The sequence below is a fragment of the Musca autumnalis genome, unplaced genomic scaffold, assembly GCF_047663935.1.
Source record: "Musca autumnalis isolate F117 unplaced genomic scaffold, ASM4766393v1 scaffold_3, whole genome shotgun sequence".
Classification (NCBI taxonomy): domain Eukaryota; kingdom Metazoa; phylum Arthropoda; class Insecta; order Diptera; family Muscidae; genus Musca; species Musca autumnalis.
This window is the reverse complement of record NW_027411866.1, coordinates 67317888-67344084: the sequence shown is the minus strand read 5'-3', so window position 1 is coordinate 67344084 and position 26197 is coordinate 67317888. Positions and strand designations below refer to the sequence as shown.

Genomic DNA, 26197 nt, shown 5'->3' with positions numbered 1-26197 from the left:
AAATATTCAAACGCTGCGGCTGCGAACGTCGACGGCACGGCGACGCTGCTTGTTACAGGTTGAGACATGGTGGCGGTTGTATATGTGTGTGTGTGGTTGGCGTATTTGTATAAAGGGACCCAAATGTTATTGGCGGCACCGTGTCAATGGCGGTTGCAAATGGCGTTTGCTAGGCTGTAATTGATGTGAGGTTATGGTCACTAACCTGAGATTATGTGCTTCGGAGTGCATTTTGTAGCTCCTGGCAATGGCGGTTACTGTTGGTTAGCTTTACCTGGCTAAAGGCAGTGTAAAATAATGGCCAGTCTTCCGGATTTCCACTAAATTCTGGCAAATCTTGAATTTTTCTGGGAATTGTAATGGCTGATGCACTTGAATTTGGAAAAGCACTTAATTGTTGCAAATTTTGTAATGTCTCCCACGTTGGCAGTGTAAATGAAGAAACAGGGCCGACGTTACTGGTGGCTGCAGTTGGCGCTGCTTGCAAAAGTGTCATCGCGGCAGAGGATGCCCTCGTTGATGTCGTTACTGATAAATTTTCAAACGCTGCGGCTGCGAACGTCGGCGGCACGGCGACGCTGCTTGTTACAGATTGAGACACGGTGGCGGTTGTATGTGTGTGTGTGGTTGGTGTATTTGTATAACGGGACCCAAATGTTATTGGCGGCACCGTGTCAATGGCGGTTGCAAATGGCGTTTGCTAGGCTGTAATTGATGTGAGGTTATGGTCACTAACCTGGGATGATGTGCTTCGGAGTGCATTTTGTAGCTCCTGGCACTGGCGGTTACTGTTGGTTAGCTTTACCTGGCTAAAGGCAGTGTAAAATAATGGCCAGTCTTCCGGATTTCCACTAAATTCTGGCAAATCTTGAATTTTTCTGGGAATTGTAATGGCTGATGCACTTGAATTTGGAAAAGCACTTAATTGTTGCAAATTTTGTAATGTCTCCCACGTTGGCAGTGTAAATGAAGAAACAGGGCCGACGTTACTGGTGGCTGCAGTTGGCGCTGCTTGCAAAAGTGCCATCGCGGCAGAGGATGCCCTCGTTGATGTCGTTACTGATAAATTTTCAAACGCTGCGGCTGCGAACTTGTGCGGCACGGCGACGCTGCTTGTTACAGATTGAGACATGGTGGCGGTTGTATATAAGTCTGTCTGGTTACTTTCCCAGCAAGAATTGTCCAGCAAGAACTTTCTCAGAGAGTAAGGGGTTTTTATTCTCTTTGGCTAGAAAATTGTAAAAAGTAAACAGACACTTCCCAGCAAAAACCAGCAAGCAGTCACCTGGCTTGCCAAAACAGAACAATTTGTCCGCCAATAAAGAAGCAAATACGTTGTATTTTATTAAAAATAGAAAAGAAATTGAAACAAGTATTTTTCCGCAAATTTGTTCTCCATAAAACAATACAATTAGACTATGTTATTTCCACAAAAAATTGTTTTTAATTTTCACATACATCAACCACAAATTAGAAACAGACGATTGATTGTTTTCAGGAAGAAGAAGAAGAATTGCTTTGCCAGTTGCTGCTAGAAGAAATTTGTCCAGCAAGAATTTGCAAGCTCTCAGTGAAAGAACTGTCAAAATGTCTCTCTCGAATCGCTCTCTTTTGCTGGTTTTTTGTGTTAACAGACGACTTCCAGCAACAATTGGTACAAATTGTTGCAAATTTTAGGGTAACCAGACAGAGCTTATGTGTGTGTAGTTGGCGTATTTGTATAACGGGACCCAAATGTTATTGGCGGCACCGTGTCAATGGCGGTTGCAAATGGCGTTTGCGAGGCTGTAATTGATGTGAGGTTATGGTCACTTACCTGGGATGATGTGTTTCGGAGTGCACTTTGGAGCTCCTGGCACTGGCGGTTACTGTTGGTTAGCTTTACCTGCACCTCCGATAGTTGGCTCTTGAGTAAGTTGATCTGTCTCTGCATCTCTGATGGACTGGCAGGCATTGATGTCATCATCGGCTGTGGCTTGGTGGCAGGCAATAGTTGGATGATGTTGCTTCCAGCAGGCTGGCTTGTCATAATATTGTCCATCGGCACTGACATCTGTTGTTTCTTTGTTTGCTGTTGATTTCCCTTTTGTGAGGTTACCGGCTGTTCCCCACTCTTCTTATTATTACTTGCAGCAGTTTGTGTGGTTTTTTTATTTGTGACGCTGGTTGGGGATGACTCTGGCTGAGCCTGATCAGGATGATCATTTATTCCACTATCATCAATAATGTTACCTTGCAAGCGAGGACTCCGACATGGAGGAGTATGCTGTAACATTTTCCAAAAATTTTCTTCTTTTGTGTCCACAAATAATTACCACGGCAACAAACTCACCAATTTGCAATTATTTTACAACAAATTGCAAATAGTTTTCCAATGATAAATATGTATATGCAATTAAATTCCAACTAATTGCATATTACAACAACAACAGCAAACTTGCGAAATAAAAAATGTTGCTGACTGCGGCAGAAGGGCAGGAGGCTTGCGATAAACAACCCTGTAGGAAATGTCAATAGTGAATCTATACTGACTTACTACTGACATTGTCAACAGTACTACTGACAAACTGTAGACAACTAATGTAATTTCCTATAGACATTTTGTATGAACGTGTCATTCGAAAGTCAGTACTGACAATGGAACTAGTATGTCAATAGTAAGTCAGTAGTTCCTGAGGAACCATGTGTTGACATTGGAGGTAGTGAGTCAGTATAGACAATGGAGGTAGTGAGTCAGTATAGACATTGGAGGTAGTGGGTCAATAGTACCAGATTTTCAATACTAAATTTTTTACCTTATTTGGAACTTTTCATAGATAAAACAGTTATATAGTACGTTTAATAAGAAGATGAGGCTACACAATTGTTTAAATACTATATTTCATTAATGAATAAAACAAATAATATTGAAAATGCTAAAAATTTACAAATTGCGTAATTTGCTAAGTTTACATTTACGAAATCCACTCGATTTCAACTGTCAAATCCATAGGTTAAACGTCAAATGAAATCCAGATGAGATTTCATTTGACGTTTGAGCTATGGAATTGACAGTTGAAATCGAGTGGATTTCGTAAATGTAAACTTAGCAAATTACGCAATTTGTAAATTTTTAGCATTTTCAATATTATTTGTTTTATTCATTAATGAAATATAGTATTTAAACAATTGTGTAGCCTCATCTTCTTATTAAACGTACTATATAACTGTTTTATCTATGAAAAGTTCCAAATAAGGTAAAAAATTTAGTATTGAAAATCTGGTACTATTGACCCACTACCTCCAATGTCTATACTGACTCACTACCTCCATTGTCTATACTGACTCACTACCTCCAATGTCAACACATGGTTCCTCAGGAACTACTGACTTACTATTGACATACTAGTTCCATTGTCAGTACTGACTTTCGAATGACACGTTCATACAAAATGTCTATAGGAAATTACATTAGTTGTCTACAGTTTGTCAGTAGTACTGTTGACAATGTCAGTAGTAAGTCAGTATAGATTCACTATTGACATTTCCTACAGGGTTGTTTATCGCAAGCCTCCTGCCCTTCTGCCGCAGTCAGCAACATTTTTTATTTCGCAAGTTTGCTGTTGTTGTTGTAATATGCAATTAGTTGGAATTTAATTGCATATACATATTTATCATTGGAAAACTATTTGCAATTTGTTGTAAAATAATTGCAAATTGGTGAGTTTGTTGCCGTGGTAATTATTTGTGGACACAAAAGAAGAAAATTTTTGGAAAATGTTACAGCATACTCCTCCATGTCGGAGTCCTCGCTTGCAAGGTAACATTATTGATGATAGTGGAATAAATGATCATCCTGATCAGGCTCAGCCAGAGTCATCCCCAACCAGCGTCACAAATAAAAAAACCACACAAACTGCTGCAAGTAATAATAAGAAGAGTGGGGAACAGCCGGTAACCTCACAAAAGGGAAATCAACAGCAAACAAAGAAACAACAGATGTCAGTGCCGATGGACAATATTATGACAAGCCAGCCTGCTGGAAGCAACATCATCCAACTATTGCCTGCCACCAAGCCACAGCCGATGATGACATCAATGCCTGCCAGTCCATCAGAGATGCAGAGACAGATCAACTTACTCAAGAGCCAACTATCGGAGGTGCAGGTAAAGCTAACCAACAGTAACCGCCAGTGCCAGGAGCTCCAAAGTGCACTCCGAAACACATCATCCCAGGTAAGTGACCATAACCTCACATCAATTACAGCCTCGCAAACGCCATTTGCAACCGCCATTGACACGGTGCCGCCAATAACATTTGGGTCCCGTTATACAAATACGCCAACTACACACACATAAGCTCTGTCTGGTTACCCTAAAATTTGCAACAATTTGTACCAATTGTTGCTGGAAGTCGTCTGTTAACACAAAAAACCAGCAAAAGAGAGCGATTCGAGAGAGACATTTTGACAGTTCTTTCACTGAGAGCTTGCAAATTCTTGCTGGACAAATTTCTTCTAGCAGCAACTGGCAAAGCAATTCTTCTTCTTCTTCCTGAAAACAATCAATCGTCTGTTTCTAATTTGTGGTTGATGTATGTGAAAATTAAAAACAATTTTTTGTGGAAATAACATAGTCTAATTGTATTGTTTTATGGAGAACAAATTTGCGGAAAAATACTTGTTTCAATTTCTTTTCTATTTTTAATAAAATACAACGTATTTGCTTCTTTATTGGCGGACAAATTGTTCTGTTTTGGCAAGCCAGGTGACTGCTTGCTGGTTTTTGCTGGGAAGTGTCTGTTTACTTTTTACAATTTTCTAGCCAAAGAGAATAAAAACCCCTTACTCTCTGAGAAAGTTCTTGCTGGACAATTCTTGCTGGGAAAGTAACCAGACAGACTTATATACAACCGCCACCATGTCTCAATCTGTAACAAGCAGCGTCGCCGTGCCGCCGAAGTTCGCAGCCGCAGCGTTTGAAAATTTATCAGTAACGACATCAACGAGGGCATCCTCTGCCGCGATGGCACTTTTGCAAGCAGCGCCAACTGCAGCCACCAGTAACGTCGGCCCTGTTTCTTCATTTACACTGCCAACGTGGGAGACATTACAAAATTTGCAACAATTAAGTGCTTTTCCAAATTCAAGTGCATCAGCCATTACAATTCCCAGAAAAATTCAAGATTTGCCAGAATTTAGTGGAAATCCGGAAGACTGGCCATTATTTTACACTGCCTTTAGCCAGGTAAAGCTAACCAACAGTAACCGCCAGTGCCAGGAGCTACAAAATGCACTCCGAAGCACATCATCCCAGGTTAGTGACCATAACCTCACATCAATTACAGCCTAGCAAACGCCATTTGCAACCGCCATTGACACGGTGCCGCCAATAACATTTGGGTCCCTTTATACAAATACGCCAACCACACACACATATACAACCGCCACCATGTCTCAACCTGTAACAAGCAGCGTCGCCGTGCCGTCGACGTTCGCAGCCGCAGCGTTTGAATATTTATCAATATCGACATCAACGAGCGCATCCTCTGCCGCGATGCCACTTTTGCAAGCAGCGCCAACTGCAGCCACCAGTAACATCGGCCCTGTTTCTTCTTTTTCACTGCCAACGTGGGAGCCATTACAAAATTTGCAACAATTAAGTGCTTTTCCAAATTCAAGTGCATCAGCCATTACAGAATTTAGTGGAAATCCGGAAGACTTTTACACTGCCTTTAGCCAGTCTACCGCAGCATATGGGTACACGAATTTGGAAAATAATCAACGTTTACATAAATGCCTCAAGAGTGAAGCCAGAGAAGTAGTCAAGCCATTATTGATTCATCCTGACAACGTCGGACTCCGCTTTAGATTTGGTAGACCGGAGCAAATTATACATAGCCAGTTACGCCAGGCCAGAGAGTTGCCATATATTTCGGAGAATAATTTAATAAAGTTAGTGCCGTTTTCTACAAAGGTTAAAAATTTAGCAGTCTTCTTACAATCGGTGAATGGACAACAACATATTGCTAACCCTACATTACTGGAGGAGTTAGTGTCAAAGCTCCCCATGAGCAAAAAATTGGAATGGGCCAGGGTTGCCACTACTATTCAACCATATCCTACGATAATTAATTTTAGCGATTGGCTTTGTGAGATGGCCAATCTGATTTGCATAGTACAGGATGTTGATAGTAAAGATCAAAAGCGTCGAGTTTTATTACATTCTACCCAACAACAATTACAATGCCCTATATGTCAGGGCCAGCATAAAATATATGATTGTCGCCGTTTTTTGAATATGACTGTACTAGATAAATGGAAAGAAGTTAAGAAGATTCGTGCTTGTGTTTCCTGTTTGAATGTGGGCCATACAACTCGAGACTGTCGTCGTAAACGAACCTGCCCTGTAGATGGATGCCAGCGTAAGCATAACAAATTGCTTCATGATTCCACCCCCTGTGATCAACAACCTATTTTACCGAATCCTGATGTGGAACCACAACAAAATGTTCTCAGCTGTTCTTCTGAAGATAAGAAAAAGATTCTCTTTCGTGTTTTGCCTGTTACTCTGTATGGTGATAATTGTTCATTGGAAGTCTATGCCCTCTTCGATGATGTATCATCCATCACTATCATGGACAGCGATATTGCTGAGACAATAGGAGTTCGTGGAAAGAATACATCGCTTAATATCCAGTGGTTTGGAGGTCGATCTGCCAGAGAACCTGTTACGTCCTTCAACATTAAGGTGAGTGGAGCTGGAAAAAAGAGTTGCCACCTTTTAAAAAATGTGTATGCCGTATCAAACCTTAACCTTCCGATGAAAAGCTTGGGCCAGGATGAAATTTTATCAGTTTTTAAGAATTGGAAACATCCGCCCGTGAAGCCTTATAGCAATATAGTGCCGAAATTGTTAATTGGATTAGACAACACACCTTTAGGGTTGCCATCCAGCTGTAAATTCAATAAAGAATCGGGACCATTTGCTTGCAATACGGAATTAGGATGGGTCGTGTTTGGACCATGCCATACTTTAACCCCAATTCAGAAATCATGTTTGTTTATATCAATGGAAGCCAAGGACGAGTTGCATCAAATGGTAGCTGACTATTTTAATGTGGAAAGTATGGGCGTTAGAGCAGTTCCTCTAGTTGAAAGCGATGATGACGTTAGAGCCAAGCGGATGCTACATGAAACCACTAAACGGATTGGTGATAGATTTCAAACAGGCCTTCTTTGGAATAATGATGAGGTTAAATTCCCAGATAGTTACATTATGGCACTTAGTCGTCTGGAGGGAATTGAAAGCAAAATAAAAAAGATCTCAATTTCTCTGCAGCCTTACAGTATTTTTATATTTTTAAATGGCTAAGCCAAAGATTCCACATAAGTAAAAATTAGTAAATAAAGACAATGTTTTCATTTTAACATATCATTAATAAAAAACGTTTTCGTTTTATTTTCTTGGCCAAGTCGCACCAATGACTTGTCTGCTTAAAATAGTTCTTCTTCTGTTGCACTTAACGTTTTATCAGGCGATTGGCTGTGTAGGCTGAATGTTGATATAACATCTAGGAATTGAAAAGAATAAACATGTATAAATAAACATAAATAAAAATATGTCCTTAAATTTGCTTGCCTATTACAGCTGTATATCATTGGAAAAATCTGACAATTGATTTTTGCCAAATAATTCTTCAACATTGTAATTCATTATTATGTTTAGTTGCATTCAGCATTTCCAGCGAGACGGGACAATACATACATCAGGCTCCACAATCTTCTCTAAAGGTTCCACATAATGTCTAATTGGCGAAATTTCACCACAAATGTTAGTCGCCTCAGAATTCTTACTTTGCTGTAGAATTGTTTATTTTCCACATGTCTTTTATATTTTCTTTTGCTCCTACTTGTTATTGAAATTATATGCTTTAAGTTTTCACGATATTTTATTGATTTTTACGAAAACATTTTTTCACCAACCGTAAAAATTATTTTACGCCAAACAATTAAGAAAATTAAAAAAAGATGCTTCGTTGGGCTATCATCTGTCAATATACACAATGCTTCTTCTTATTAAGGAAAAGGTATCAATAGTTGACAACCTGATGACAAAGTGTTGACTTTGTCACCATATTAGTAGACAAAGTGGCGACATGTCAACACATGACCCCACACTTTCTACAGGGAAAGTACAAATGCCAGTTTTCTCTTGCACTAAATCCGTTTATTTCTATAAAAAACAACGAACAGTTAAATTACAACAATAACAATATGACTCTCAGCACTTACCGCAGTTTTGCAACTCCTTCTTCAAAATCAAAATTAAAATGAATAAATTGCGCTCAGCGCATACAAAGAAAATAATAAGAATGGAGAAAAGTGCAAAACGGGGTAAACGTCAAATTACGACAACTCACTAATAAATGATAACATGTGAATTGATAACGGGAACACAACAAAAATTATATTAAATGATAACACGATAAATGTAATGACACACGGTCACTGGTTGTTCTGGAACAGCATCCGCTGATGCAAACTTTTTGCTGGGTAGGAAAAGATGTACTCCACGGCAAATGTACTGTACACTTGTAGTGATTTAACTGCATCAGCGGATGCAAACTTTTTGCTGGGATATTAGAGTTGTGTAGTTCCGGAACGAAGTAGTTCGAAGGAACTATTCCGGACAATGAACTATTGGAACTATATCCGACTCTTGCATTTATATAGTTCATATAGTTCCAGCCGTGCATATAATTCCTTTCATTTGTGTAATTAATTTTCTTCACTTCGATCTTTCACGTTCGTTTCCTTAATCATTCAGACGCGGCCACATTGTTAAATAAACGTAAATTACACCTCGGTACATCGCTTCAATTTATTTATTTTTATGTCAATTCACCCACCAAAAGATGAAAAAAAGAGATTCGTTCAACTACTTCACTCTTGGAACTATTTGGAACGAAGGAAATAAAAAGAACGACGAAGAGACAGATTCATTGAACTATATCGGTCTGGGAACTATTTGGAACGAAATAGGAAATGGAAAGAACGATAAAAGGGAAAGATTCATTGAACTTTATCACTCTCGGAACTATTTGGAACTATGGAACTATATTAAGGAACTAGTTCCTTTTGGGAAAAGGAACTAGAAAGATCGATCCGCTCCAGGAACTAGATTGCCCAACTCTATGGGATATGTATGATAGTCCATATTTACATTAGGCAATTTTCCTTGCGGCAATTGTCCGTTTGTAGGTGAGAGAGGGTATTGAGAGGCAAAGGGTGACCATATGCCTCACCTCCCTCTCCATCAAACTGAAAATTGTCGCAAGGAAAATTGCCTAATATAAATATGAACATAGGCAAGAAAACAATTTTTACTTGTATTTGAAAATACCCAGCAAGAAGTTTGCATCCGTGGATGCAGTTTAATCAGTACAAGTGTACAGTACAATTGCCGTTGGAGTACATCTTGTCCTATGAATTCACTTATGAATTCTACAAGAGAGCGCGCAGCTAGGATGCACTCCATTTTGCTTCCGCAGCAAACAGCTAGGACGCACTCCATTTTCGATCCAAATCACGGCTTAAGATGCAGTGCTTTGGATTGAATTTATATTCATTCTTCGGATTGCATTTTTAATCAGTCTAAAGATGCAATAAAAATGAAAGCCATTGCGAAATATCCCAACATAAATAAAATGCATTTATTATTTGTGTAAAACAAGAACTCAAAGAACTGTATTATATAAACACAAATTTAAAAAAAAGTTTCCATTAAATTCAATCACATTTGAGCTTACTTCCTCCGTTCTCAATTTAATCCAAGCGCATCTGATTTTGCTTCATTGTCCAAAAGGTTTTTTATGTAGCCTTTCCATCACTAGTTCAGCTTTCGAAAGGGACTCCAACTCCGCTCCATTAAAAATTTCCGTCTCGTTAATTACCGCAAAAATGTTCGCAACATAAGTTTTTATTTCTTTATTTTATAAAAAAATTCTCCGAAATGTATACACTCTAGTTTGTCCTTTGAAGAAATGTGTAGGGATCAACCAACTTGTTTTTTCTGTATTGATCTCTACAGCAACTGCTTATAAAATGTATCAAACGGAGTGCATTTTTCATAACTCTGTTGGACTACATCGAAAGATGTTGTGAAATCATAACTCCAATTGCACAACTTCCAACATTTTTTGCTGGGTAGATGAAGACCATACTTCAAACATTTTGACACAAGTGTACGTGTCTTGGAAAAACGACGTCGACTTTTTCCTCCCCATACTACCCGAATTTCTCGGATCGTAAAGGCCAAAACAGAATCAATCGTCGCTTGTGTTGCGTGCTTCCTCTGATTTACTAATGCCGCCATCAGACCATCTGCTTTTTCACATATATGTTGTCACTCTGGATATACTAATACTACAGAACAGCTGATGTCATACATGTGAAAAAGCAGATGGTCTGATGGCGGCCTAAAGGGTTGAGTACATAAGCTGCCTTGCCTGCTTACCTTGCTTACTTCTGATAAAAGAATAAAAAAGAAAAGGGCAACCCAGTTCGATATTTGCTCGGCCTTCTTTATTCTTTTATTTTTATTATGTCAGAAATGGAGCAGGAAAGCAAGGCAATCAGGCGAAGCAGCTTATGTACGCAGGTTAACACATACATACATTTGTCGTTTATTTCCCAACTTTCCATCATTTTTTCACAGACAGTAGGGTTAACAAATTTTTGACATTTTATGTAAAAATATGTGAGATATTAATTGAAATGTATTGAAAACAACAGAACATGATCAAAAACAAAATGTGTAAGCGGAAAATAAAAAGAAATCGATGATTTTTATTCATAATTTTACAAATGTTTTTGAGTTGTCGGGACGCCTACGTTATGCCAAGTTTACACTTGCGCTCCATAATCCACTGGATTTCACGAAATCCTGGAATACACTCCGGTGTTTACACTTATTTTTTGTTGATTTCAAACATATCACAATGATCAAGGTAGATGCATATGCGCAGCTGATCGAACATGAATCTTCAAAACAAGTTGTTGTAAGCTAGAAAACATTTGGACAGTAAACATCCGTGTGTTTTGGCTGCTTTAGACTTAAGCAAGGCTTTTGATTCGGTCAATTATAATATTCTTATTTCCAAGCTATACCGGCAGTTTAACTTTTCTATAACTTCGTGTAATCTAATATCATCATCTCTTAATCGTCGATCACAATTTGTCTCAATTAATGGAATCTCATCGCACAGTTGCAATATCTCTTCTGGAGTTCCGCAGGGTTCTATACTCGGTCCTCTTTTATTCATGCTATATGTGAACGACATACGGGATTGTGTTCGGAACTCAACTTTAGGCATTTATGCCGACGATATTCAACTTCTCACATCTACATATTTGCAATCATTAAGTGATTGTATATCCAAACTTGATGAAGATGTTGGTCGCATTTGTACGTGGGCCTCAAATAATAATATTCAGATCAATTTGTCTAAAACTAAGTGTATTCTATTTGGTACTTCTACTGGCTCTTCACATATCACTGTGCAGAATAGAAAAGTTTTCACCTCTGATAGTATCTCTTGTCTTGGATTTGAAATTGATTTAAAACTGAAATTTGGACATCATATCTCAAATGTTATCTCTAAAGTAAATTATTCACTTAAAACGCTGTACTCTTTGGACGTAATATTGCCTATGCATATTAAATATACTTTGGCTCATTCATTATTAATGTCACATATCCTTTATGGACTGGAAATTTACTCAAGTACAAACTCTCAATATTTTAGCAAACTGGTATCTTGTTACCACAGGATACTTAGATTTGTTTATGGTAATCACCAATGAACGGAAAGAAACAAAACGATTCCCGTACCAATCACACAACGCCACAAACTTTTCAGCTTCTTTGAATCGTTTCATTCTCACAACCAAAACAAAAACACAAACTTTTCAACGTAAAAAGATGGAAACCGTACGATTGGTGAAATGTAACTTGGGCTATGCTTTGCCAAGTTGTTTCATTCACCACCGAAACGACAAGTATTTTTGGGAAACGTTTGCCGTGCGTTATGGTCAATGACACACTCAGACACACACACACACATGTGATTGCTTAACAACCCTATAAGTTAGCATCAGCATACCACAGTGAATTTTATCAACCACCAAACGTTTTTGATTTATTCACATGTGTTAAGTACTATTTAGTTTTCTATCTGTTGTTGTGGAGTTGAGTACTTTTCGCTTTTCGTTTTGTTCGTACTCACGAATGTAAACAAAATGAAACTAAACAGCGAGCTCGGCCAACGAGGGTTAAGTTTCGTTTTGTATTGTTCCTATGGAAAATACGAAACGAAACGATTGGAAATTTTATTTAAAGTATTTTTACGTACTCTGGTAATCACAGCCGAATCGATTATCAATCACTCTCTGTCCAATTTATAGGTTGCTCTTTTGAACATTTAGTTAGTGTTAGATGCCTTTGTAACCTCTTCTCTACTATTAAATACGGCAAGCCCTTATATTTGTTAGACACCTACACATTTTTAAATACCACTAGAAATTCTAATATTCTTATCGAACGGTTTAATACTTCATATATGGACCATTCATTTCATAATAGAGTTGTTCGTTTATGGAATGTATTGCCTTCGTCATTAAAATTTTTTTCCATTAGCCCTCACAAGTTTAAAAAGTCTTTACTTTCTTACTATCAAAATATAACGTATTTCTTTATTGTTTGAGTATTACTGACACTCATTGCATGTAAATGTTAATGTACTTTTAGGGAAATTTGCGTTAACAATTTTTAATAATATTTTTTAATAATTTTTTATGATAAAATCTTCATGTCTTAAGTACATTTTTTTTACTGTTTAATTTATTTTTGAATCTCACAATTAAATTGCCTTTATTTGTTAAAAGAATTTTTTAGAATGTAAGAAAATTTATGTGTCATTATAATTTGTAACACTATTAATATGTATCTATCAATTTGTAGCCCTTATAGGGATTTTGATTGATTAATAAATTTGAGAATAATAATAATAATAAATTAAAATAGTCATCAAATATATAGAACTTTACAACTTTATTTCGGAAATTATCGTAAAATTATCTATATATCGTATTAATTGGTATAGTACTAACAAATGAAAAAATAAAAAAATAAATGATTTTATCGTTGAGACATCATGATTATATATTTTGATAGATAAAAGCTGTATTCAGAACCTGCAAAATATTACTACTCGCAGTAGTTTTCTGTTTAGTGCTAAAAATACGTTCCCGTACTTCGAAATCTACCAAGACTTGCACTTCTCTTGGAACAAAAATAGCGCCGAATAACAACCTCTTCTCCTGTTTTCTGCCATACAATTTTGGCGTAATAGAAACTAGAAGCATGTTCATGGCATCTTAATACGAAAGCTGATACGTTGATTTCGACATTTCTCCTGGAGTTTTTGCAATTTCCGTCATTTTCCGTTTCCTTATTTTTTAAGAAATTTGTATGGGGAAGCAGTTTTTTAACAGTTCGCTTTTTGTCTAACATTTGGTCTGTTCCTTTACTTTTGAAAATGGTAAAACCGGCAAATATAGTAAAAGTTGTAAACTGCTCTCATATGAATTGTATGGTGCCAGAAGTAAAGGAACGCTTTTCGAGTAAAAAGTGGTAAAACTTGAAGATTCTTGAACGTAAAGGAACAGAGCTATTACCATTAAAAAAGTACGGGAACACAATGAAAAATAGCATTGTAACAAAGTCGACGGTCAGACTAGCAAGGTTTCTTGAAACCGGTTTCGTTAAAGTTTCTTGTCAAATTTCGTTAGTATCCACACACGTTAACGTGAAATTTAAGATTTTTGCGTGTTCTCTTTATTTTCCCATTCGCGTTTGTTGTGTTTCTTATACCAATAAACACAAAATAAACATAAATAACAGTCAGTCAGTGGCCGTTTAATTGTATCGACGTGTTTATAATGGATCCCGCACCAAATAAACTTTGCGCGAAATGCTTTAAAGCTATTACTGCGAAATTCATCGCATGCCACATTTGCAGAACTAAGTTTCATTTCTTTTGTGCCAAAATTGACATAAAATTTGGTGAAATATTTGTTAATAATCAAAATATTGTTTTTAATTGCAATGATTGCCTGTCTGTTACGTCAGATTTGCTCACTCATATTGGGATTTTAACAAGTGAGATAAGAGAAATGAAATCAATTATAAATTCATCTCTGAGAGCTGAAGTGCCAGAGTTAAATAAAGCAGTGGATAAGAATAAAGTGCAAAATTTACAACAGCAACATCAACAGGAACCTCATCATAACAATGAGACTGGTAGCCGTGGTGTTGTTGGTGCAGTTCAAAGTCTAGTTTTGCCAACTACTGCTACAGTCGAACAAACAACTAACAAAGCGAACACACAACATGTTGTATCCTATGCTTCGTCCATATCTTCATTGAGCCAAATAGATAATATCAACGATCACAACGGAGCTGCATTGTTTGAACGCAACAATCAATCAAATGCAGGTTTTACAACAGTTTAAAGGCGTAGAAGAAAAAGGGGTAATGTTATATATGGTGAAAATAACGAATCCAATGAATTAGAAGTGGTGGTTCCTAAGAAATGGATACATATCTCGTCTTTTAAGCCCTCGGTTTCCGTTGATCAATTATTACAGTTTATTGAAAGCAAGTCCGGTATTGCTAAATCGCACATGGCTTGCTTTAAACTAGTTAAAAAAGATGATTTAAGTACATTGAAAAGGGTGAACTTCCAACTTGGTATTTCACCTTGTTTCTACAATGATATTTTTAATCCAAAGTTATGGCCAACAGACATTCGAGTTCGTCCATTCAAAAATTTTCAAAGAAGAAAAGTTTCAACATTGCCCAATTGACTAATGCCTCACAAAGCCTAAAAATATTTTACCATAATATGTCTGGTATACGCACTAAAGCTAAGGATATTTTTAATTTTTTATCCCATTGCGATTTTGATGTAATTGCGGTTACGGAAACTTGGCTAAACTCCGATTTCTTCGATGCGGAATATTTTGATCTTAATCTATTTAATGTCTATCGCAAAGACAGAGATACGTGCGGAACTGCATATTCGAGAGGTGGCGGCGTTTTGATTGCCGTGAATTCAAAATTTAATTCTTATATTTGTAATATTGACAATGATGTTGGCCTTTTAATTCAAATTGCATTTTTCATTAATGGTTCTAAATTGAATTATATTATTGTTTTATCTTATATACCGCCTGGCAGTCCTGATCATATTTATTTTAAACATGCCACTAATATTGGCATATTGGAGGGGAGTATTGAATCTAATACCCATCTATGCGTATTGGGAGATTTTAATCTGACCAGCATTTGTTGGTCAAAAGTTCAAAATGATTGCTTCTTAACACCTTCTAATATTAATAGAGAACATGAAATCAATTTTGTAGACTCTTTGTTGAGATATGGCTTAGGGCAAGTAAATTTTATTTTATTGTAATTTTAATCTTCATGAGGCTTTATTTTCAATTTCCCCTCCTAGTATGCACCATGTTCCAATCGTCATTGTGCTAAATGGTTTTGAATATGTTGCTAAAGATTCTTCTGAATGTATACAATTTAATTACAATGCTTGCAATTATGGTGTGCTAAACTCAATACTTGCTTCAATTGATTGGTTGTCGTTACTTCCTTCCCAAGGAGTATGAGCTTGTTACGATGTGTTTGTAAGTCAACTCTCAACGATTATTAAGCATAATGTCCCCTTAAAGAGTAAGCAACCTAATAAGCTTCCTTGGTATACTAAGGGGCTAAAAAAGCTAAAAAATCTGCGTAATAAATTCCATAACCGCTTTATTAAATCTGGCAATAACGATGATCAAATAAAATTTGTCCATTATCAACGGGAATTTAATGTTTTAAATAAATTTCTGTACAAGCAGTATATTCCCTCTAAAGAAAATGAAATTAAAGAAAATCCAAATCGTTTCTGGTCCTTCGTGAAGTCAAAGCGTAAAACTTCGGACATACCTGCAACAGTTAAATTCAATAATTGCATCTCGCAATCTGGCGAAGATGCTGTCAACATGATTGCAAGCTTTTTTCAATCTAATTTTGAGTCAGCAGCAATGTTTAATAGTATACCTGCCAATTTTAGTTCTATTCTAAATGTTGGGAACGTTTGTATATGTGAAGATGACATTTTAGAAGTCATTAACAAAATCAAAAAATTTTCATACAGTATTTTATATCCGTTAACTCGTATATTTCGTTTGTCTTTATCTGAAGGAGTTTTTATCGACAAATGGAAGGTAGCATCAATAACTCCTGTATACAAAAGTGGTAAAAAGGATGACGTTACATGTTACAGGCCAATTTCCAAGCTTTCGTGTATTTCTAAAGTATTCGAGCACGTAATTTTTAAAAAACTTTTTTTATTTGCAAAACCATTATAACCCCTCATCAACATGGATTTTTCTCGGGAAGATCTACAACGACAAATTTAACCTACTTTACTAGCTTTTGTTTGGCAGCTTTTGAATCTGGTAGCCAAGTTGAAGTAATTTACACAGACCTGAGCAAGGCGTTTGATAAAGTATCTCATAGCATATTACTTTGCCAAACCTTTAAATTTGGGATTTCATTCAAGTTTTTTAAAATGGATTCATTCTTATCTGAGTGGCAGAGTATGTAAGGTAAAGATTGAAGGCTTTGTGTCTAGGCCTTACTTACAAACATCGGGTGTGCCACAGGGTAGAATTCTTGGGCCTCTTCTTTTTAATCTTTTTATAAATGATATTTCATCGTGCTTTGTAAGTTCCAAATTTCTTTTATATGCAGATGACCTAAAGTTTTTCTGCAAAGTGCAGTCATTGCATGATATTAATAGTCTACAAAGGGATTTGAACCATTTAAACCATTGGTGCCAAACAAACAAGCTATTCTTGAATCTATCTAAATGCTTTCATGTGTCTTATTTTAGACTACTCAATCCCATTCAATCATTATTTATTGTAGGGGATCATGTTCTTACAACCCTAAGTTCTATTCGTGATCTAGGCATTATTTTTGACACATCCTTGTCCTTCATTCCACATATAGATCATATTATTCCAGAGGCTTATAAGGTCCTATCTTTTGTTAAAAGAAATTGTTCTGAATTTTCAGATCCAAATACCACTAAGCTTATTTATACATCATTTGTTAGATCAAAACTCGAGTATTCTTCAATTGTTTGGGATCCTCAAAGTAATGTTCATATATCACGTATAGAAAGAATTCAAACTAATGCTTGGTTTACATTTGCGAAATCCACTCGATTTCAACTGTCAAATCCATAGGTTAAACGTCAAATGAAATCCAGATGAAATTTCATTTGACGTTTGAGCTATGGAATTGACAGTTGAAATCGAGTGGATTTCGTAAATGTAAACTTAGCATAAGTTTACCAAGTTTGCTCTAAAAGACTTGTTTCCTATCTCAATGCCATCATGCAGATCCAGATATCTATTACTTGGATTACAAACTTTAGAATGTCGTAGAAAGTTGCAGTCCGTATGTTTTGTTTTTGATTTGTTTAATTCCAAAATTGATTCATCAGACTTACTATCCATGGTGCCAATTTTTGTTCCTCCTAGAAACTCCGCGTTGTGAAGATATTTGAAGTTCCTTTTCACCGCACTAGTTATGCCCGAAATGGGCCTTTAACGCGTACATTTTTGAGTTTGAATGTCATAAACAATCAACTTCAAAGAGAAACAAAACCGAGCATTGACTTTAGCACATCAAGAGAAGCTTTTAGAGACTATGTGTTGTACATTTATTCAAATTTATTCACTTAGCTTTTGTTTTTTTATTTTATACTTGAATTGTTATCTTGGTCTGTAAGAATATTGAATTCCATTGACTAATAAATAAATAAATAATAAACTAAATAACAACACAAAATAATTAACATAAATAATTAAATTATGTCCAATTTACATTAGCAACTTTTTCGTCATTTGGAGCTGATTCGCCATTTATTTGTTAAAACAGGCAACATTTTGCGTCATTTGCCATACAAAAATAAATGACGATAGCTGCGTCATTTATTCTAAACAACGCACGAAAACACCATACTATTCTACGCAACCCTGCTTTTTCGTCATAAACTACCAAAAAATGCAACTGTTTTATGATTTCATTGTTTGTTTGTGTGTGTTGTAGAAAAACAAAAATACTCAAACGATGACAAAAGTGTAAATAAATGGTTAAAAAAATTGCAAAAGTTATATTTTTTTTAATTTTGAATTAAGTCAAGTTAGTTGGTAAACATTAGTGTTGTCAAATTCTTATTTTTCGGAATTTGCTTGTCAATCTGTACTATGCTTAATTTGTACAAATTGTTGAGTAAACGAACACACCTAAAGTAATTTAATAATTTTTAACATTGTTTATAAATTTTGATACCAGAATTTTTTGTTGCAGCAATTGACCATCTACCTTGTTTATTGTGATATGCTTGGTTTACATTTACGAAAACCACTCGATTTCAACTGTCAATTTCATAGCTCAAACGTCAAATGAAATCTCATCTGGATTTCATTTGATGTTTAACCTATGGATTTGACAGTTGAAATCGAGTGGATTTCGTAAATGTAAACCAAGCATACGTGAAAGGTGCTGCAACTTTTGGTACTTTTTTAGGCAAAAACAGGGTTGTATATCGTGAGTACTGTGATTTCGATGTTGATTTCGTTGAAATCACGAAATGAGATGATTTCATTTTTGTATGCGAAATCATGATAAAATTTGCTTGATTCCGCGCGAAATCACGAAACGCCTCCGAAATCACGAAACGACGCCGAATGTAAACCAAGCATTAAGGCATGCGTACATAAGCTGCTCTGCCTGATTGCCTTGCTTTCCTGCTTCAGTTTTGACATAATAAAAATAAAAGAATAAAGAAGGCCGAGGAAATTTCGAACTGGGTTGCCCTTTTCTTTTTTATTCTTTTATCAGAAGTAAGCAAGGTAAGCAGGCAAGGCAGCTTATGTACGCAGGCCTTAACATAGGTAAGTTTTGGGTTTTTTACAATCAATACATGATCTCAACTGTCATGTCATGTATAAACGCAGTGTTAAGGGTTGTTTACACCATCTATCAATGTCGTATGAGATGTCAAATTTTCTACCTGCGAATGTTGTACACATATGGTCTGTTCCTTTACTTTGAAAGTGGTAAAACCGGCAAAAGTAGCAAAAGTTGTAATCTGCTTCCATATGAATTGTATGGTGTCTGAAGTAAAGGAACGCTTTTCGAGTAAAAAGTTGTAAAACTTGAAGATTCTTGCACGTAAAGGAACAGAGCTATAGTGTGACCACTATGAAAATTTTCATCTATCAAAATGATTTGGCAACTCATATGTAAATTTTTCATTTAGGGAGCGCTCTATTTGATACGGCATTCTCGTATGTAAACATAAATTTATCAGCAGTATTCTGGCATTCTCAAAAAAAAAAAAAAAAAATTGAAAAACAATATCTTTTAAAAAAGAAAATGGAAAGTTATGTATATTTAAGTATTTAGAAAAGTAAATAAAGGGTGTTTATAATGTTATTTTTAGATCGATTGGTCGTAAGGAGCAGTGTTGGAAATTATTGCTTTGTGGCAAAACATGAATGCCTCTATAACCCCAAAAACCTATTCTACCACAACAAACATGCTAGATATTCATTTTCCTTCAACCAAAATTAAAAATTTGGGCAAATTTGTAACTCAACAATAAATGTAAACAATGACAAAAACAGCTGTTTTTATATTTATAGGTTATGTCATACGAAAATAACACTTGTAGGTATGAACGCACAAATTGAAAGTTGTATGGATGACGTCAATTTTGACTAAAGGGCTGTTTACACCATCTATCAATGTCATATGAGCTGCCATTTCTTTCACCCATTCGACATTCTCTATGTTTGTCAAAATTGACGTCATCCATACAATTTTCAATTTGTGCGTTCATACCTGCAAGTGTTATTTTCGTATGACATAACCTAAAAATATAAAAACAGCTGTTTTTATCATTATTTACATTTATTGTTGAGTTGCAATTTTGCGCAAGTTTTAATTTTGGTTGAAGGAAACTGAATTGGTGTTTGGAGTTATAGAGGCATTCATGTTTTTGCCACCAAACAATCATTTCAAAGACTGCTTCTTTCGACCAATCGATCTGAAAATAACATTATTTTTTTTTTTTTTTCATTTATTTATTAAAACAAATACATAATTGACTTAAAATTAGTACTTAAAGAGATGGTTAAAACAACCTTACATCTATATTACATTTGCTATTGAGTATGTTGTTTATTTTCAAATAGAAAAAGTAGACAAAATGGAGAAGGAAAACATATAAAAACCTTCAATAAAATAAATAACATTATAAAAGCCATTTATTTACTTTACTGAATATTTAAATATACACACCTTTCCATTTTCTTTTTTTAAAAGATTTTGTTTTTCATTTTTTGTTTGAGAATGTCAGAAAACAGCTGATAAATTTATGTTTACATACGAGAATGCCGTATCAAATAGAGCGCTCCCTAAATGAAAAAATTACATATGAGTTGCCAAATCATTTTGATAGATGAAAATTTTCATAGTGGTTACACTATGTGTACAACATTCGCAGGTAGAAAATTTGGCATCTCATACGACATTGATAGATGGTGTAAACAACCCTTAACATAGAGAATGTCGAATGGGTGAAAGAAATGACAGCTCATATGACATTGATAGATGGTGTAAACAGCCCTTTAGGAGACTCTGGCAATCCTTTATAATTTGACATTTGGGAAGCAAGCAAGCGACGATTGATTCTGTTCTGGCCTTAAGTAACTTTACGCTTGGAACTGGAACATGACGTTCGACTCTCTCTGAATACTTTTCAACACGTTGTTCAGTGGTGCTATCTTCTAGCAAATTGATCTCTATTTCTTCACCTCTCTCCAAAACATCGTTCAAACCATGGTACAATAAGAAAGGTAGATGCATCGGCGAATTGCTACAACAAAGCAACTTTTTTTGTAATGTAAACTGTCAAAATTTTCGCCAAATGGTCTCTTGTTGTCTCTTTTTATCGCTTGTGTTTGTCTATAAAGTGTAGACATGCTATCTCTTACTTACCGAATCATATGGTTTTTTGTTTTGATTTTTCATGGCGAATTCATAGTTTTTTGACGTTTTAGATTCGATCAGCTGGGCTGAGGCATCTACCTTTCTAATTGTACCATGGTTCAAACCATTCTACACAAACTCTTCCTCTTCTTCTTCGCACTCTTCTGCTATGTTTATATTTACGAAATCCACTCGATTTCATCTGTCAAATCCATAGGTTAAACGTAAAATGAAATCCAATGGATTTCAGATAAGATTTCATTTGACGTTTGAGCTATGGAATTGACAGATGAAATCGAGTGGATTTCCTAAATGTAAACTTATACGATGTTTACATTTACGAATTCCACTCGATTTCATCTGTCAATTCCTTTGTGTATACGTCAAATGAAAACTCATCTGAAATCGATTGGATTTCATTTGACATTTGAGCAATGGAATTGACAGTTGAAATCGAGTGGATTTCGTAAATGTAAACATAGTATTAGTCCCGGTCCACATTAAAGTGATTTCATTGGAAATATTTCATGAAATTATGCGTCCCTAGATCGAGTTCCATGGTAGAGTAATATCATGAAATTGCTGTAGTGGGGAACTCGATCTAAGGACGCCTAGTTTCATGAAATTATTTCAATGAAATCACTTTGTCCCGGGCCATACTACAGTAATTTCATTGTAATTTTAATATGAAATTATGCGTCTCTAGATCGACGTCCATAGTAGGGTAAAATCATAAAATTGCTGTAGTGAGGAATTCGATTTAAGAACACCTAATTTCATGAAATTTTTTAATGAAATTCACGCTAGTGTGGACCGGGACTTTAGTGTGGACCGGTACTTAGCATTCATCAGAAGACTTGTTTCAGTCGAAAGCGCTCGACACATACGGTACGTTGTGTGTTGCGTTACAACAACCACGTGAAAAAGGTGTAAGTGACGCCAAGTTGTTTGAAAAACAACAATATGGCTGACGCATTAAAGTTAAACATAATTTAACTGTTTTGTGACAACGCGTGTCCCAACGTGTCACTAAGCGGACCGTATGTGCCGAGGGCTGAACTCCAGAATGGCTTGTATATTTGTTTCACAAAGCGCTTTGGGTGGTTTGTTCATATTTTCGATTTCAATGGTTTTTACTATCACCGTGGACCAAAGTTGCTTATAAGCAACTTCAAAAAAGAAAAAAATATTGCAAAGGAACAATGCCACTTTTTTCAAAATTTTATTTTTGTTTTATATCTATACCTGTTAGAAATAACACCGCGTATTTGTTTTTTTAGAATTATTATTTATTGCTTATAAGCAACTTCAAAAAAGAAAAATATATTGTAAAGGAACAATGCCACTTTTTTCAAAATTTTATTTTTGTTTTATATCTATACCTGTTAGAAATAACACCGCGTATTTGTTTTTTTAGAATTATTATTTATTGCTTATAAGCAACTTCAAAAAAGAAAAATATATTGTAAAGGAACAATGCCACGTTTTTCAAAATTTTATTTTTGTTTTAAATCTATACCTGTTAGAAATAACACCGCGTATTTGTTTTTTAAATTATTTATTATTTATAAATATTTTTATTTAAAGTTTACTTTATACACTATGGGCCATTATTATATGTGTTCTTTTACTATCTGATGGATTTTAAAACCCAAAATAAACCAATTTAGAGGCATTACAAATATGATTTTTAAATTGAAAGTTTATGTCAAGAAGCTTCTCCTTGAAATTCAATCATCACTTTTAACTTTAAGTTAACCGGAACGCTATAAATCTGTTCGGTAAATCCAAACTACAACAAAAGGAGACTTATAATAATGGGGGTATATGTTTAGTACATGCGATTTGCTAGACTTCACAGTGAATAATGCATAATAAATAGGTCGATCGTCACATAAGTGATATATTTTGTTGTTTTTTATTCTCAGAACTTCAATTAACAAAACCATTGCGAGTTTTGATGAGAAAATTCAGTCAGTTTCAAATTAAACCATTCTAAAAATCTAAGTTGCTTATAAGTAACGTTGGGGTCGAAAGGGTTAAGCCATGGCTGTGGTGTTGTATTTTTCAGCGATTTGCATACCTGTCCTACCTCTACGTTATTGTACCATGCGTTTACCTTATTAAATATGCCTTGACTTTGGTTCCGGCAGTTCCATTAACAAAATAGGTTCTTTGAGTTAGTTCAAATCAAACATAATATAAACACTAGAACTGTTATATTACATATGTATATTATATCACAATTTCCACAACCAATTTATTAAATTATAAGTTATTGGCCAAAATAGGATGATTTTCAGGAGTCTTAATATCAATGTAAGATTTTTATTTCATTTGTTTGCTTAAAATAATTTTGGAACAAATTTTTAGAATATTAGAAGGTTTTGCTCTGCTACTAAGACATCAAACCTCTATTTGAAGAAACCGAATCCAAATGAGATTCAACATGATTACATTGGACCTCCAGATAGAGTTTCTAATATTCGCCCTTTTGTTCGATGCGTACGACCTGATGAAAATAACGCTGAGAAAAAATTAAGATTAAAACGTGTAGAAGTGGAAGAGTGGAACAATTCATTTTGGTCTAGACATAATAAACGTTTCTATGAGGTAAGTGCTAAAATGTTGGGAACAAGTCTAGTTTAAGGCCCGTTTCCGATACAACGGACTATACGAGTATATCGGGCCCTGAGTATAACGATATAAATTTTGTCTGGGCCAAATTTCGGCAAGTACCAATGCCATTTCTCATAAATGTTTTTACAGCCAATGCAATATACGTAACCATAAATGACCAAAGACGTAACTAACAAAACCATAATTCTACAGGAGAAGCAAAACGCCTTATAAAATAGAAAACTGTTTTATAGAATATCATTCTTATGAGGCCGAGTATATGGGGTTTTATCAGTCATGTTCGAATGACAGTAAGTAATGATACCAAAACCGCTAAACGCTTTGTTTTTGGATCCGTCGCAATGTTACCTAATTTTCCAAAATGCCATTTGTTAAATAGGATCATTATACTGAAACGTATCATATTTACATACGCATCATATCCCAAAATCGAATTACCATGAGTTTAAATGGAATCGTGAAAGATCCGATATTTTTTTTATCGAATTTTCATGAGTGCAATTGAAGTCGTGAAAGACTTGGTCTTTGTCATAATATTTTCATAAAATGATCAAATAATCATGAACCCGAATAATTGTTTACTTCCAAAAGTAATTGTTAAAATGAAAATAAGTCAGTCATTTTAGTTAAAAATACCATGCAAATTGTTATAAAGCAAAAGAAAAATATATTTTGTGTTTGGAAACCAGTTTCTTTTTGTGCTAGCTGTATCATCTATATAGGGCTTGTTCAGAACCTGCATAACATAACATATTTCTGGTATCTTCACCAAATCTTTGACATGACATTTTAGCCAGTTGCTAGAACTTCATATTCACGAACCCATGGCATTGCATAGACTATATTTTCACTAAACTTTTGGCATGTAATTTTTACCAACCCTGTGGCATGAAATTTTCACGTCTTGTTTGGAAAATGCTGTATTGAAATATGATTTTCATGACAAACAAAACTCTTTATTTATTCAAACGAATACACTAAATAACTAGATTTTACTTCCTCCGCTCTTCGAAACTGATTTTGTTTTATCGTACAAAAGGATTTCGACATGGACTCGAACTGCATCCAACTGCACCCCTTTAAGAATTTCAAGTTCGGGAATTACTTTTTGTTTCTAATAGAGCTATTTTATAACAACATTTTGGAAATGTATATGATTTGTTTTGGGAAGAAATGGTGTCGCTATCTGTGGTAGGAATCTACAAACCGACTTGCTCTTAGGGATCTCTAGAGAAATGCTAATAAAATGTAACGAACGGAGAGCCTTTTGTATGAAAATGTAATATATGCGTTGCTAATATACTTTTTAATTTATAAAATTTTATTTCAAAAAGCCAGTTTCCATTATTTTTTTAGGTTCTCGTTTCTCTTCGTTTCAGGCTTTTTGATAAAAATTTCGAGAATCCATTTTTTCGTTATAAGTTAGATTTAGTCGGTTAGCCTATGTTTCATCTCGATTCAACAGACATTGCATATACTTGACATTGGATTTATGCAAACAATGGAGGAAATGCACAGCCATAGTACTAATTAAAACCAATCCCATGGCAGCGGGTTCTTTCGTACCGGATTTGGATGTTTGGAACCAAACATACAGTGCTGCTCAAAACATTTGCAACTGGAATGACTATTTCATATTTTATATAGTTCTGAGGTAGTTTGTGGATTTGAAATGCCAATATTTTTGTAGATTGATTGTTTATTGAATCCTTTTTAAGGAAAAAAAAATAATTTGCAAAAGTTTCACTCATTTTACAAAAAATATACAAAACAAAGCTCGAACTCACTTTTGGTCCTGCTCAAAACATTTGCAACTGAGAAAATTTGAAGAAATTATTTTTGTTTTGATAATATATTGTGAATTAAACATTTTATTTATTATCTGGAGACATCGTTAAGGAAACCAGTTAACTAAATAAATTAATATATCCTTTGGAATCCTGTGATTTAAGGATAATTGTTAAATAGCAAGGTTTTATTCGATATTTAATAGTCTAGAGTCCAGATTGGAGTCCCGGAACCTCCTATATGAATTTAGATTACTATAGCTGATTGGGTTCGATAAGAACTTAAGCATATTTTCAAAAAATCACTACTTTTACGTGGTCATATATACGTTTAGATGCAGTATTATGCCAAAACATTCTTTTATACGACAGTTTTGGCGTGTACATGGTGAGATTTTAACATGCTACCTGTCAGATAAGTTCTTGGATCTGATAAATATCTCGATCTCATGTATCCTGTAACATTTCTGTCCATAAAAATACCTCCTGGGCAGTATAAAACACCTTCTACAATTTGGGTCAACTTTTTCGTGTAAGGGGACAAATTCTATTATCTTTCGTTCTGGTGATCAATCAAATTTTTTCAAGTAATATAA

The 26197-nt window shown here is 35.1% G+C and overlaps 2 protein-coding genes and 2 long non-coding RNA genes across 5 annotated transcripts in view; 2 read left to right on the top strand and 2 right to left on the bottom strand.

Annotated features, from left to right (window-relative positions):
• The first annotated feature begins 5430 nt into the window (after positions 1–5430).
• Positions 5431–6941, top strand: LOC141398215 (uncharacterized). Its single transcript, XM_073975452.1, has 2 exons — positions 5431–6729; positions 6876–6941. The coding sequence occupies exons 1-2, from the start codon at positions 5431–5433 to the stop codon at positions 6939–6941; spliced, it is 1365 nt and encodes a 454-aa protein (XP_073831553.1).
• A 374-nt stretch (positions 6942–7315) lies between these two features.
• On the bottom strand, positions 7316–8394 carry LOC141398098 (uncharacterized). Its single transcript, XR_012411621.1, has 3 exons — positions 8274–8394; positions 7621–8214; positions 7316–7552 (listed from the first exon to the last, which is right to left on the bottom strand). It is a non-coding gene; the product is annotated as an uncharacterized lncRNA (long non-coding RNA).
• Positions 8395–19905: 11511 nt separating this feature from the next.
• On the bottom strand, positions 19906–20729 carry LOC141400090 (uncharacterized). Its single transcript, XR_012412079.1, has 3 exons — positions 20485–20729; positions 20093–20230; positions 19906–20025 (listed from the first exon to the last, which is right to left on the bottom strand). It is a non-coding gene; the product is annotated as an uncharacterized lncRNA (long non-coding RNA).
• Positions 20730–23341: 2612 nt separating this feature from the next.
• Positions 23342–26197, top strand: part of Coa8 (Cytochrome c oxidase assembly factor 8) — a 60887-nt gene continuing 58031 nt past the window's right edge. For both annotated transcript variants that reach the window (XM_073979434.1, XM_073979433.1), the window contains exons 1-2: positions 23342–23493; positions 23548–23787. In XM_073979434.1, coding sequence (XP_073835535.1) covers positions 23467–23493; positions 23548–23787 — 267 coding nt within the window. In that variant the 5' untranslated portion in view covers positions 23342–23466. The remainder of the gene's footprint in view (positions 23494–23547; positions 23788–26197) is intronic.